Source organism: Charadrius vociferus, unplaced genomic scaffold (assembly GCF_000708025.1).
Source record: "Charadrius vociferus isolate BGI_N301 unplaced genomic scaffold, ASM70802v2 scaffold621, whole genome shotgun sequence".
Lineage (NCBI taxonomy): Eukaryota > Metazoa > Chordata > Aves > Charadriiformes > Charadriidae > Charadrius > Charadrius vociferus.
Window position 1 is genome coordinate 629,257 of NW_009646926.1, and position 13,834 is coordinate 643,090.

The 13,834-nt window shown below is 55.6% G+C and overlaps 2 protein-coding genes across 2 annotated transcripts in view; one reads left to right on the forward strand and one right to left on the reverse strand.

The window, feature by feature from the left end:
• The window catches only part of LOC104294833 (partitioning defective 6 homolog alpha-like), a 7,968-nt gene extending 6,856 nt beyond the window's left edge, over positions 1-1,112 (forward strand). The window contains exon 3 of the mRNA XM_009894493.1: positions 325-1,112. Within this exon, the coding sequence (XP_009892795.1) occupies positions 325-1,112 (788 nt within the window). The remainder of the gene's footprint in view (positions 1-324) is intronic.
• A 3,576-nt stretch (positions 1,113-4,688) lies between these two features.
• Positions 4,689-13,420, reverse strand: ENKD1 (enkurin domain containing 1). Its single transcript, XM_009894464.1, has 7 exons — positions 13,336-13,420; positions 12,825-13,042; positions 11,352-11,531; positions 7,799-7,960; positions 6,423-6,592; positions 5,356-5,492; positions 4,689-4,849 (listed from the first exon to the last, which is right to left on the reverse strand). The coding sequence occupies exons 1-7, from the start codon at positions 13,418-13,420 to the stop codon at positions 4,689-4,691; spliced, it is 1,113 nt and encodes a 370-aa protein (XP_009892766.1).
• Between the last annotated feature and the right edge of the window lie 414 nt (positions 13,421-13,834).

Below are 13,834 nucleotides of genomic sequence, written 5' to 3' on the forward strand. Positions count from 1 at the left end.
GCCACAGCCGTGGCTCCTGGGCCATCAGGGCTGGCAGCTCTAGTGTTAAGCTGCAGAGTTTGGCTTAAAGTGTGATTAAGGCTGAATCACTGCCTCGATCCCACTAATCCTGGCCTCGTGTACGCTGGGTAATCCCAGGAGATGGGCCCGGCGGAGACAGGCTGCAGGAAAAGCCAGGGTGATACTCCGGGGAGGAAAAGCCGGCGGGACTTGTGAGCAGGGCACTTCTCTTGCCAGCTCCCCTAACACCTGGAGCCAAGGGCACGCGGTTGCATCCCTGGGCGGCTGCGGTGCCTGACCTGTGTCCTCCCTTGCTCCCTACAGCAGAGTCCGATGCCGGTGTCTTTGCCTCGAACTCCTTGCAGCGGAAGAAGAAGGGGCTGCTGCGCCCCGCGCACTACCGGGCCAAGCCTCACCTCCTCATCGGCATGCCCCAGGACTTCCGCCAGATCTCCTCCATCATCGATGTGGACATCCTGCCTGAGACCCACCGCCGCGTGCGGCTCCACAAGCACGGCTCTGACAAGCCGCTGGGTTTCTACATCCGTGATGGTGTCAGCGTGCGCGTGGCCCCACAGGGCGTCGAGAAGGTGCCTGGTATCTTCATCTCCCGCCTGGTGAAGGGTGGTTTGGCCGAGAGCACAGGGCTGCTGGCGGTGAGCGATGAGATCCTGGAGGTCAATGGCATTGACGTGGCCGGCAAGTCCCTGGACCAGGTGACGGACATGATGGTGGCCAACAGCCACAACCTCATCATCACCGTCAAGCCGGCCAACCAGCGCAACAACGTCATCCGCAGCAGCAAGGCCTCAGGCAGCTCGGGCATGTCTACGGACAGCACCCCCAGCCAGCAGACCCCCAGCCCGGCCTCGCAGTACCTGAGCAACTACAGCACGGCTGAGAGCGACGAGGAGGGGGACCTGGTCATCGAGAGCGACAGCGCGCCCCATTACATCCCCGGGGGCTGCCCCAATGGGGGCCCTGCAGATGGACCCCTCCAGCGGAGCCTGTCCCCACACAGCTCGCGGGGCTCCCTGCAGTCCCTGGGGAGCCATGACGGCAGCCCCGGCCGGGGCAGCGGGCAAGAGGACGGCACCCTCCTCACCCTATAGCTGCAGGGTCCCGTGGGCACCGGGGTGGTGACGGGGCCAGCGGGCAGGGGCAGAGCGGGGCTGCTCACTGCCCTCTCCTGCTACCCGCGTCCCTGGGAGCCCCACTGCGGCGTCCGCTGCCATGGGGCGCTGCCCCACTGAGCCCCCTCGCCTCCTGCCCCTCTCCTTCCAAACAAGTGGTTTTTTTTAAATTGTTTTATCAAAATATGCATCATCAATTAATATATTGCAACGGACAGTAAAACCTTTTCTAGAAAGCACCCCCCCACCCTTGTCCCTGCTTTGTGTCACCGTGGGGGCTGGACCCCAACAGCCACAGGGCACAGCCCCCTCCAGGACAGCAAGCAGCCCCAGCACCATGGGATGGGGCAGGCATGTCCCACACCAGCCCCATCGCCCTGTGCCACGGCCCATCCTGTCATGGGCCAGCATGAGCCCTGTGACCAGCTCTGTAGGTCCCGTGGGAGAAGGGGGCACGTTGGCCCCCATCATGCCACACAGGTGGGGAACCTGTCCCTGGGCGCACAAGGCAGTGCCTGGGAGCAGCACCCCTGCCCACTACATACTTCTAGGCCCATTGCTGGGAGGGTCTGGGGGGATGCTGTGACATGTCCCTACCCCTGCACACCCCTGTCCCACAGCACGTGTCCGGGCTGGTTTTGGGTAGCGAGCCTGGCACCGTGGCCCCACGCAATAAGCCTCACCCGGCCCCCTTCTGGTTCCCACCTTGTCCTCACTGCCATGCCCTCGCTACACAGGGGACACCCCGGTGACATCTGCAGGGTGCTGGATGGCCCCCAAACCGGCAGCAGCACCCTGGCTGTCACTCAGCCCCAGTAAACACTGCTGGGGGGTGGCATAGCATCATCCTGCTCCTCCAGCCCCAAGCTCAGGGGGGGCCATACCAACCCTTCCTGCTCACCTGGGGCTCCCAGCGCCCCCGGTCGCTCTCCCAGCACCGAAATGCCGGGCTGATGGTGGCTTTGGCCTTTGCTTTGCTGCTGGCCTGGCCCAGCCCCAGAGCAGCACCTTCCTGCCCGCAGGGAGGGATGGAGCAACACCCCAGCAGGGAGATGCTGCTGGGCCCTGTTGGACCCAGAGCGGTTACAGCTTCTCCTCCTCCTGTCCTGGCAGGGAACACGTATGGCCAGATCGTGGCTGGCCGTCTCCATGGTCCTTCACCCCCTCCCGCCACACCTCCTGCAGCATCAACCCTCAGCACCAGCAACAACACCTCTGCCCCAACCCACCACAGCCACCAGCACAAGGTCCAGCAGGCAGCAGGGTGCACCTGAGGGCACCACTTTTCCAGCCCCTGTGCTCGAGCTGGACATGGGTGCTCAGGGAGAGCGAGGGCACCGGTGCAGTGCCAGACCTGCTATGGCACAAGGGTTCTCCCATGGCCCTTGGGTTAAACCCCGGAGGAAGAGAGCGCAGATGGTGCCGGGTGCTCTGGCCTGGCTCCCGCAGGGCGAGGCTGGGCACGGGCACGCTGGCCGGTGGCACAGCCGGTCACCACCACAGGAGAGCGGGGAGACTGCATCCTATAGCCTTTGCTGACCCCCCCCGAGAACCAAACCACATGCACCTCCCTGTGCCAAGGCACCTGTGCTGGTGTAGCCAAAACCTCACCAGCAGCCGCATGGGAGCTGTGGGTTTGGTTTAGCGCCAAGAGCCAGACTGCGCCAGCTCTGCCAGCCCATGTGCCAAGGGACCTACAAACAGGGTCCTCTCGCCAGCACTGCTCTCAGGGGCACATGGTGGGACTGGGCAAGGAGGCAAAGGACCCGCGGCTCTCAGGGTCTGAAGGGGCAGCACCAACCGTTCAGGATTTGACTGTCCGTCCAGAGCCCCAGCCCTGCCGAGGGCAGGCAGGGAGAGCAGTGAGGGCTGAGGCTGGCGGCTCCAGAGCGAGGTGACACTCACGGCATGCAGCCGAGGTGCAGACAGCAGGGCGGTTAGTCCAGACTTGTTTAGGGCAGGGAGGTGCATGGGGGCTGGTGCCCGTGGCCCCCAGCGCCGCTCTCATCCAGCCGGCTCAGCCTGCTCACCCCAAGGCCAGCCCCAGGGGAGCGTGGGGTGATTTTCCGGGTGCTAAAAGCTTCCCCAGCCCTCAGCAGCAGCATCGGCCCCCTGACATCCCAAGGAAGTGCAGGGGGCTGCAGGCAGAGCTGGACTGCTCTGCAACATCCCCACCCTGCAAAATGCTGCCCGGGATGGAGTAACCCCATGCAACAAGGCACCTGCTTGGGGCAATTGTGCGCAGCATCCCCACCCCGCGCAGCAAAAGCAGACAGGGCAATGGGCACAAGCTGCAAAAAGGGAAGTTTTGATGTGACTTCAGGGCTGAGGGCGGCATAGCCTGGGAACAGAGCCCCAGGGTGGTGGTGGCAACCCCATCCTTGCAGATTTTCCCAACTCAGCCAGATAAGGCACCAAGCTGTGGAGCTGCCCCTGCGCTAAGGAGATGGAGCAAGCCCTCCAGCAATCCCTTCTAGCCTAAATCTTTCTACGCTTCACACAGCAGAATCCCTGCAAAAGTCAGCACAGGTCTCTATGTGACATCTGAAGGTAAGGAGGCAGCGAGCTCACCTCCACGATGGCACTTGCCCAGCCATCACCTGCCCACCTGTGGACCAAGATCTGGCAGGTCTTTGGCACACGTTCTCCACTCCAAGTCCACCACCACATCCCAACACCCCAGTGCCATGAAACCTAACCTCCCCAGCCACCTCAGGCTCCTGCAGAAAGTGGGACCAGGACCCACGGCTCTCCCCCTGCCCACACTATGTCAATGCTGCTGGTTCTGCTGCCCACCGCCACTCCTCGGGCCCTGGTGAGCCCACTGGGAGCTGCACGCACACGGAGAGAGGGAAATGATGCTTTATTGGAGCGTGTCCTGCCCCACAGACAACAAAGGCTTCTCCAGACATCCCGCCAGATCCCCCTGTCGCCAGTCCAGCTCTTCCCTGGGCAGGAAGGACTGAAGCTCTGTGCCTCCTTGGTGTCCCCAAGCTGCTGAGCCCAGACAGCACATCGGAGGGTGCAGAGGCACCGGTTACATGAGCACTGGGTCAGGGCTCATGACTGGGACAGGCACGGCACACGTGCAGCATGAGGTTTGTGTGCAGCCAAGTTTGCAGGTGCCCAGAATGAGCCATGACCATGGCCCAGCTCAGGAGAAAGAGGGGGACAAAGAACACCACAGGTAGCAGCATGGGAGACCTCCTACCAGTTTCTAGAAGTGGGGAAAAAAATGGGAACATAAGAGATGATGCCATGGATCCAGGGCAGAGAGCTCATCTCTGGGAACTCAGCTGGCACAGAGACAACCGTTCTCCATACCGCACAGCAGAGACTGAATGAGGGCATCTCCCTCCCTTTTCCCTGGACAAGACACAGCACCAGAGGGTGAGCAAGAGATGCCATCTTACAGATGGACACTGTATCAGCACCTGCATGAGCGCAGGGTCCTGAACTTGCCTTCATCTCCTTCCTTCTCAAAGTGATGATCATCCCTTCCCAGCAATGAAGGATGCTCACGCAGAGCAGCACAATGCACCCAGCCCCACTGGCTCAGGAGTCCAACTTGATGAAGACTTTGGGCCTCGAGAAAATTTTTATGGCCTCTTCTATCTGGGAGAGCTTCCTCTCCAGCTCTACACGCCTCTTCTGCACACTGAGGGTGTCTGCACGCACCGGCAGCATCACCAGGTCCTTTATCAGCTGCTCCTGGCCTGTAAAAACAAAAAACCCCAAGTTGTGTAAGTGGAAGAGTAAAGAAATCCATCCTTTACCTAATGCTACCACCTCATCCTCAGTCACAAAAATGGCAGCAGCACAGGAACAAGGACTTAAAATACCCATCCTTCTATTAAGAGCTCAGCTGGATGAGGACCTGAGTGACCTGCTCCAGCTTTGAAGAACCAAGGGTTGGACTAGAGACCTCTGAAGGTCCCTCCCAACCAAAACCCTTCTATCATTTAAAGAGCAATAGCAATCTTAACATCAGGTCCACCAGACAAGCCTGCTCCAGAGAGCTGGTCCTGTAACCTGCAGGTCCCACCGACCTGAAGATACTGCTCTTTCCGTGCACATGGCTCAAGTGCTGCAACGTCCCAGCTACATGCCTTATTCCAGGCAACTCTCCAAGTGGCAGGAATCTGTGCCCCAGAACTTCCCCTTCCCCTGGCTAGGATCGCCTGTTTTTCTGAGCTGGAATCCTCATGACTTTTCCTCTTACTCTGCTTCAGATTGCTGAGGGTCTCCAGCCGCTGGCCCTCTGGCATCATGGTATGCCCAGGTGGCGTGTCAGGATCTGGCAGGTTTCGCAGCCGCTCCTCCATCTGTCTGCGCCACAGCTCCTTCCTCTCCAGCAGGCTGGCAAGGCAAAGGAAAGCATGTGTCAGCACATCTGGCAGGAGGGGTCCCCCAGGGATGCAGGCAGAGGCCAGGAATCGAGCCCTTCAGACCCCACTAGCCTCCGGGTTGCTGCCTGAGGACCACAGAGACCCACCCTGCCAGCACAGGCCCTCGCCGTGGAGGGATGCACCCAGGTTTTGCCTGCATGTGTGGGCTAGCAAAAATGCTCCACGTGTGCTGAAGGGCAACTAGAAGCCACACAGAGACCAACACGAGCACCTTGGAGACAAGGGCTTCTGCTCCTTGCTTCTGGCCCAGGCCACTGAGTCCTCTCAAAACTATCTCTGGGCCAATAATGGAATGAAGTTGGACAACGCAGCTCCCAGCCAGGGATGCTGGCAGAGAACAGTAGGCCCAGCAGAGAGCCAAAGGACTGACACCATGGTCAGTCCTAGGACAGCATCACCCAGGAACTGTTTTTCACTCAGAACCCCAAAACGCAAGTCACTAGCTGGATGTTCCTCAGACTTGGGGTCAAAGCCAGGATGAATGCTTGTGAGGCAGAGCAAGCTATCTGCCTCTCCAAAACCAGACCTTTTAATACTGAAGCTACCTCATGTGGAGCAAGGCTTATGAAGGGGCAGGAGCATGTTTCTCGGAGCACACAGAGCATCCCCCTGTCAGCATCATTGTACGACAGCAAGCAAGGGAGGAGGAGACAAAATTCTTTCTGAGCCCAGTCACACTGGCCACAGGATGCTCATTAAGTCAAGAAACCAGGAGGGATTGCATTTATTCCCCAGACCACAGTAAATCGCAATGCTTGCATACGGCAAGAGCACCTTTGTCCCCAGCACCCCATCTTTCCATGCAGAAGCAGGGGGCCGTGGTGAAGGGAAAGTGGGCTCGTTACAGAAAGTCCCATGGATCAGACAGGAGTGTACGTACTACTGGGGGACGTGGCCCTTTTGCTTGGCGTTGTACTCCTCCTGCTCCCGGTGCTTCTGTTCCAGCAGCTCGGCCAGCGCCTGCACGGACTGGGAGCGCCGCAGGGAGGCCCGCTTGGCATTGCGGGCGTTGTGCTTAATGAAGTCAATGCTCTTGCCCTCCACCTGGATCTGGAAGAAGAGAGGGAGAGGCAGCAGGGGCCGGGTCAGCACATGCCCGCAGGCAGCTGCCCCTGTCCCCACAAGGGACAAAGCAGAGAGGCACCCACACAAGATACAGAATTGCAGGTGTACCCTCAGCCCATCCCATCTCGGGAGTCAGAGAGACAGGCAGAGCTTTGGCCATGTTCTGAGAAGAAACCTGTGCCAGAATAAGTGCCAGAAACCCCTGGGTGCCATGGTTTGCCTTGCACCAAAAGCCAGGCAGGCAAAACCTAAACCTCATCTTTTGGAGGTCCCCAAGCTGACCCCCATGCCCTCAAAGGCAGAAAGACAGGATAGAACCAGGCTTGCCATAGTCTACGTGGCTCCTACTGCTGTGTTTGAGCCCATCAGAGCAAGTAGAAGGTCGGGGGAGAAACTGGTCAGGCCCTCAGGAGACCAATAATGCAACAGAGCCCCTGGCAGAGGAGGAATTTAGCTGGTCCTCTGGGGCTTTTCCCCAGAGACATCACCCTCTATCACAGCTCCTCTGATGGTCAAGACAGGGAAGAAGCTTGCTGGGTTTGAGTTTAAAGTTTTCTTTTCTTGGTTTTCCTCCTTAGGAGTTTATCTCCTGTTTAAATTAAGTTGATCCATGGCTTTTGGGAACCAACAAACTGACAACCCCATGCTAGCCAAGGAAAGAAGACATAAGTCATGGAGCAGTTTAGGACCTCCCAGACAAGACTACCTAAAATTAATTACTAATACTGATTTAACTCTCCTTACTAAAAAGCACAACCATTTTGCAATTTTTTTCTAATGTCCAGAAACCACAGTTCCTTTGGTTAAAGTGGGAGCAGTCTCAAAATCCCCAAGACCTCATGCAAAGCCCTAGGAAGAACGGATTTGAGATCACTGGCACTTCTACAGCGAGGAGGTGGGATTTTCTAAGCGAACTTCACTATCTCTTTAACTATGAGTAAGAACGAAGCCAGACGGTAGTATTAGCAATCCTTGAACGCCCATCTGCCCCCCCCAGGGACCAAGGCCCTGTTCTTCCCTTCTGCCAGGAACAGTACTTACACATCTCCCTGTTCACGTAGCACATCTGACCCAATGCTTTAGAAGAACACATGAAGAGTTCAAAGCAGGAGCAACGGATAAGCACCAGAAACCCCTGGGATGGAAGAGTGCCAGAAACCCCTGGGAGCATGCAGATAGCGTGCAACTCACCTTGGTTTCAGCACCCAGTGCCTCTGGAGCCTCTGTGTCCACCCCTGCTTTCGTTCTGGCAGGCCGTGGGGAGAGCGGTCTGCACGGCTTGATCCCAGGGCCACAGCGCGAATATGCCCTCAGGAATTTCAGAGCCTCTGGATTTGGAGGTGGGGAGCTCTCCTGGGAAAGGACAAGAAAAGATCCACTAGCGGAGGGAGGCCGGAGCAAAGAGAAACCCACCCAACAAAGTTTGGGTGGTCAACCACAAGCTCAGCCACAAGTTTCCAGCAGGCAGATGACAATACGCTCTTTCTGCCATGACTTGGCAGAAGTTCTTGGGGGAAGGCAATCTGCACACAGCCAGCAAAGGCCAAACAGACTGCCTACAGCAACAAATCCAGACCTGGCCACAGGCATGAAAAGAGAGCAACACCAGACAACCCAACACATAACCTACAAGACCTAGGGACAATTTAAATAGATGGAGAGTCCAAACTGACAATGACCAAAACTCCTTAAAAAGCAGAAATCTTCCTGTGAAAAGCGCAAATGGAGTAAGAGTGGAGTAAGAGTGCTGAAAATTGAGATGCACATGCCAGTCTCTCTTGTTGGCAACACTAGAGAACTTGAACTCTCAGAAGAAGCCATCCCACCTTCAGAAATCCAGAGCATGCTGCAGAGCCCAGCTACAGCACAGCCTGAATGAAATGGCACAGGTAGGCATGAAGCTGAACACAAATTAGATGCTCTTTTTGAGTGCTGCTCTGTTCAGCACCCCAAATCTGGGGTTATCCTGTTCTAGACAGAAAGAGGAGCAGAGAGTGAGGGAGTCTGGTAGTTTTGGGAGTGTGGAATTGCATCCAAGAGGCATCTTCAAAGGCCATGGTTAACGCTGGCACAAGGCGACACTACTTGATGTCTAACAGGCGCTCTGCAACAAGACTGTCTGAGGCAGTCCCCAAAGAAACCCTGAAAATTGGAAGGGCAGTGTGGCAAGCGGGTGATCTTAGAGTAAATACAACCAGGGCACTGCTCTGCTCCTGGAATTAACAGGAACTGTACAGGACAGCCTCCAGATCTTTGCAGGTACCCAAGGTCTTCCCCTCGAGGCAGATTCCTCCTTTCCTGGCCCATTTAGCTTGGCAGACCTGAAGGTGGGATAGGACAGTAACAGCAGTAATTTTGGTGTTAAGGACCAGGGTATGCGATGCCCTCAGCATCGCCTAGATTGATCATCCTCCAAAGATGATCAGTCTGCTTTCGGCAGGAGCCAGGAGACACAGATCTCTCCGGTAAGTTTACGAGAAGTGCCTTTACCTAGTGCGGTTGGTTAGAAGTCAAATAAGCCTGTGATCTTAGGAGCGTGCTAAAAGAGCGTACATAGTGTGCCCTGTCTCCCTCCACAGGAGCACTGAGGCTGTCAGAGCCCTTTTCAAGGCAGCTGCTACAATTAACAGCCTCAGGGACAGATGAGAGAAAAGAAACTTCACGTTAGACACCAAGACCTAACAGAATCAACTTAAATTCTGAGCAGCAGCTCCACAGAAGATGGAGATCCTTCATAGGGAACACCCCAGCTCTAGGAGAGCCACAGCAACAGTTAAAGCAACGTGAGTCAGCACCTGGGCCTCCTGCCACCTCTCTCAAAGAATGCACAGAGCACAAGTAACGCACCACGCATAAACTGCCTGCGCAGAGACCACCCCCTTTCCCCAAAACAAAAGAAGAAATGATCTCAATCTTCCTCTAACCCAGAGGATTTGTCAAACAAGAGTGTAGGCTTGTGTTCCTAAAGCACACGTGGGTTTGCTCCCATGTGTAGAAGGGTCACGGACATCAGAGAGGTTGGTGGCACACTGGGAAGGAGAGACACAGCATTTGGAACCACTGGCTTGGAAATCACCTTGCCAATTTTTGCAGTTGTTAGCGATACACATAATTTTAGTATCCAAAGTTGGCCCGAGGGCCACAGACCAGAGAGAAGCAATGCAGAGGTGAGGAGGAACCTGATGGATCCAACTCAGCAAGGCAGCACCAAGGGAAGGTTTGCCGAAGTGGACGTGCTTGAGGTGTCACCCAGCTCGCACCCACCGTCTGCACAAGCAGCAGCTCACAGTGTCACTCCTGTCCATGCAACCTGGTTGGCTGCAAAGACAGAACAGAGGCAGAGACCATGAAAGCTACCAGGCACTCCCAGAAGACAAAGCCCTCTCCTGGCAGCTGACAATCCTGAGGCCAATGGGAATGCAGGATCCAACAGTGTGAGGCGGCTCTGGAGAGCAAGCGGCTTACTGACCAAGGCAGCAGCCTTGTGCTTCCCCTTCCTCAGGGAGCTTCTCCCATGAGAGGCTGAGCTGGAAGGGAGCCCCAAGGCTTCTCCTCCAGGAAGTCGCTATGATGAGGGTGGGCTCACCACCAACCCCCACCTGCTGCCATGCAGCGGGAACCCACTCCATCCACAGGAGCTGCAGTGCCTACTTCTGGATGATGGAAGAGGCCAACCGACCACAGAGGTCACCCGGATGACAGAGCTCTCCCAGATCCAGACTGATGACAATGGATCCACCCAAAGACAGTGATGGAGCTCTCCCTCCCTCTTCCAGCAGGGCTTAACTTTACTTTCTGCACAAACAGGTACACTTCTACCACGGCATTTTGCAAAGCTCTCCAACAGAGACACCATTTAAACACCAGGAACCCATCAGGGGAGAAAACATTATCCAGAGAAAGAAAAAGAAAGAAGTCAGAAGCAATCCAAAACCTTCACAAAGCCAGACGCCCGCTTGGAACAGAGGCCATGAACGTTTCAGCAGTTGAAAAAGCCTGCGGAGACAAGGTATGGCCCTGCATCCCTTCTCCCACAAGCACGTGAACAGAGGACAGGAGTACGCACTGTTGCAGGTTGTGCTGGAGCTACAAGGCCTCCCCCGTGACTGCCTGGAGATGTCTGTGTGCCCCCACTGCGCAGTTATTATTCACCAGGACAATTGCTCAGAGAGGAATCTGGAGATGTACAGCACACTGTAGGTCCACAGGATGGTAAGGAGTTGGACCAAGGTTTGATGCGGCCTGAAGACCTACCTCTGAGGACCATGATCTGTGGGGCAGAATACCACAGCCTTTTGACACCACCCCCACACTAGCATCACCCCAAACGCTGGGAAGCTGCAAAGCCAGTTGGATGCACCTCTACACAGGGAAAACAGCTGTGAGGGCTGCTCTGCACCTCCCAGGAACCACCTCTAGATCCCTAACAACCGAAGGGCCAAGTAGGAACCTCCAGGCAGAGGGTGTGATCAGATTTTCTTCTCAGCTTCCCCTGCATGTCTACAGGCCAGGGAGGATGGGGACAGGAGGTCTACACGGCCAGACAGGATGGGGATTATTACAGCAATCGCTCTCCAGACCCAAGCCACACAGCCCCGCTGCCACATCTGCCCACTGTGCTTCAGCATCAAGCTGCCCCCAGACCCACAGGTTCTGGAACTCCCCCATCTCCACCATCCTGCAGAGCCTCATGGCTCAACTGCATCCCAGGCCAGGAGAGTTCAAGAGCTCAGCGGGTACCAACCTGCAGTTTGGCTTTCACCTTTGACTCCACGTTTTCGTATTTCTGCGATTTCCACAGAGCTTTCACAGGCTTGGGCTGGTTGTGCTCTTGGGCACGCTCCTTCTCTTTGCACTTCTTCTGAATCTCCTTTATTCGCCTCACATTCTCCTTCTCATGGTCCTTGGACTCTAAAATCTTTCCCTGCACAGCAAGGGGAGACACAGCCCTCACCCCTCAGACGTTACCAAGGGATGCAGGCTTTTGGAGCACTGGCACCAGAGACCACATCTCTGTCTCCAAAGCTGGTCCAACCGCCCATAGAAATAGCAAGCTGTCCCCTCTCCTGCAGGCTAGACAATCTGTGCATTTTTCCCGTGTTAGATGCACGCTCCCAGACTGACCCTCTTCTGCCAGAGGATCCCATAGCGCACAGATGACCATCAGCACAGCTCTGTGCACATTACTGGTGTTCGCAGACTCCCTTCCTCTGAGGGAGTGTGGCTTACTCTTCTCATTTTGGACTATGCTAGACAAGCCATGCCAGCATCCTCTTGAGAGCAAGGTCAATTGCCAGTTCAGCATCCCATGGTGTTTCTGAAGCAAAGAGAGGGCTGGTTAATGGCAGCTGCAAAGCCTTAAACCTGCACTGCTCCTGGTTTCAGGTGCAGGGTCAGCCATTGTACCACATTGAAGAGGACATAATCAAGACTATGGAGCGTATTTTTTGTTTTCAAACCAAAAATGATCCTTCCTTGGGCTCCCCAAGCCAAGGAAGATCTCAGCTGACACCACCAGTCCTTCTTCCATTCCCCTCCTGCTTTGGCACAGCAGTTGTGGCAGCCACCAGCTGGCATCCACCACACTGGCACCAGAAAGAGCAATGCCAGCACGTGAAGCCAATCAAGCGACAGCCGGTGCTCAGCCTTGTCTTCTTTCCGGACCTCTGAATGTTCTCTGGGTGACCTCCCTGAAGAAGGGACTTTTGCAAAGATGTCCTCAGTATCCACATATACAGACAGTCTTCCCAAACCCTGCCTGGCTTCAGTAACAAGGAATTCCCCAGGCTAAATCATCCTCCATACATTTAAGATTTCACTTGATCCATCTTTAAGTACAACTATAAAGATACTGGTTATACTCAGAGGCAGCAAACTAAGAGGACTTGATTTACTTCCAGCATCTCTCAATAGTCTCTCATCCATGACTAGTTCCTCAAGTCCAAATTAAACAGCACCTTTTTCACAGTCCCTCTTCCCACTGCAGACCTGGGCCAGACTGGAGTCAGGGAGGCCACAGCAGCACCTGCTGCACCACGGGTGACAGCCTCGGGACACCACTGCCAGGCCGAATACAGGAGATGAGCTTCGCGGGGCCAGTCGCCCCAAGCTCTCCTCAGGCAGCAGAGCTGAGGAATCCACCCAAATCCCTGATGCTTCATCCCTGGCCCCGAACACACCTCAGGCCAGCAGTGACTCAGCCGTACTTACTCGTGACTGGCAACCCCCCATCAAGGGAGAGCCCTTCGAGCTGCAGTAAGAGACTGAGTGTCCCCTTCTGTCCCTTCTCCAAGAAGTCCTTTCCACTGGGGCGAATGCGAGGGGCTGGCTGGACCTGGCGGGCACTGCCCAAAGCAGGGTATGGGTTGGGAACTGGGTCCAGGGAGCCAGAGGTAAAATACAGCTTCTCAGAATTCCCTTCCAGCCTTCCTCGAGCTACAGAGAAAGACAGAGAAGGAGATTATCAGGAAACAATTTCACCTGGTGGTTTTCTTCACCCACAGCCTACAGTGCTGAAAACCCCGTCTCCACCTCTACCTTCTGCTTTCCCATCTTTCAACCACCTGTACAGACCACCTTTAGGATCACCACCCGTGAAGCAGCAGAAGCGCCTGCACCAGTGTGAGTGGTGACTGTTGAGAATGCCAAAGAATAAGGACATCAAATGGGCAAGCTGCATCATGCCGAAGTACAAAACCGCCCATCCATAACAAGCATCAAGCACTCACCTGAGAAGGGGCGTTTGTAATAGTTTGGGAAGAGTGAAGGGTCTGGAGGAATGGGCCCAGAAATCCTGGATGGCCCTTCGCACATCCTGCCGCCACTCTGCCTCCACCTCTGCCACAGAAACCAGCCACCACTGAGAACAGAAATGAACAAGGCTTACTGAGCCACTGAAAAGTTACATTTCATATATATATAGATATAGATATAGATATAGATATGGGGTTCTGACCTTCATTAGAGAGCTCACACCCAGCTACAAAGATGACCTGCAGGTAGGACCCCCCCCCCAAACTGGGCTCCATGCCTGCACGGCAAGGGATCCTGCAGCACTGTCCCTAATGTGGGGCTAATCAGCATTTTTACCAGCGTTGAACCTGAAATGTCCACAGTTGCTGTAATACCGGTGTCTTCTGCACAGAAAATCCTTCCCGGCATTGCTGTCCCATACGGGACCATTTAATGCAGACATGCAAGCAGGAGCTGAGCTGCTATAATCGCCCT

Coding starts and splice junctions, on each gene's coding strand:
- ENKD1 (XM_009894464.1), bottom strand. CDS start 13,420: ATGTGCGAAGGGCCATCCAGGATTTCTGGGCCCATTCCTCCAGACCCT. Junction 13,043..13,335: donor TTACAAACGCCCCTTCTCAG/GTGAGTGCTTGA, acceptor CTTTCTCTGTAG/CTCGAGGAAGGCTGGAAGGG. Junction 7,961..11,351: donor AGGTGAAAGCCAAACTGCAG/GTTGGTACCCGC, acceptor GTCCTTTCCCAG/GAGAGCTCCCCACCTCCAAA.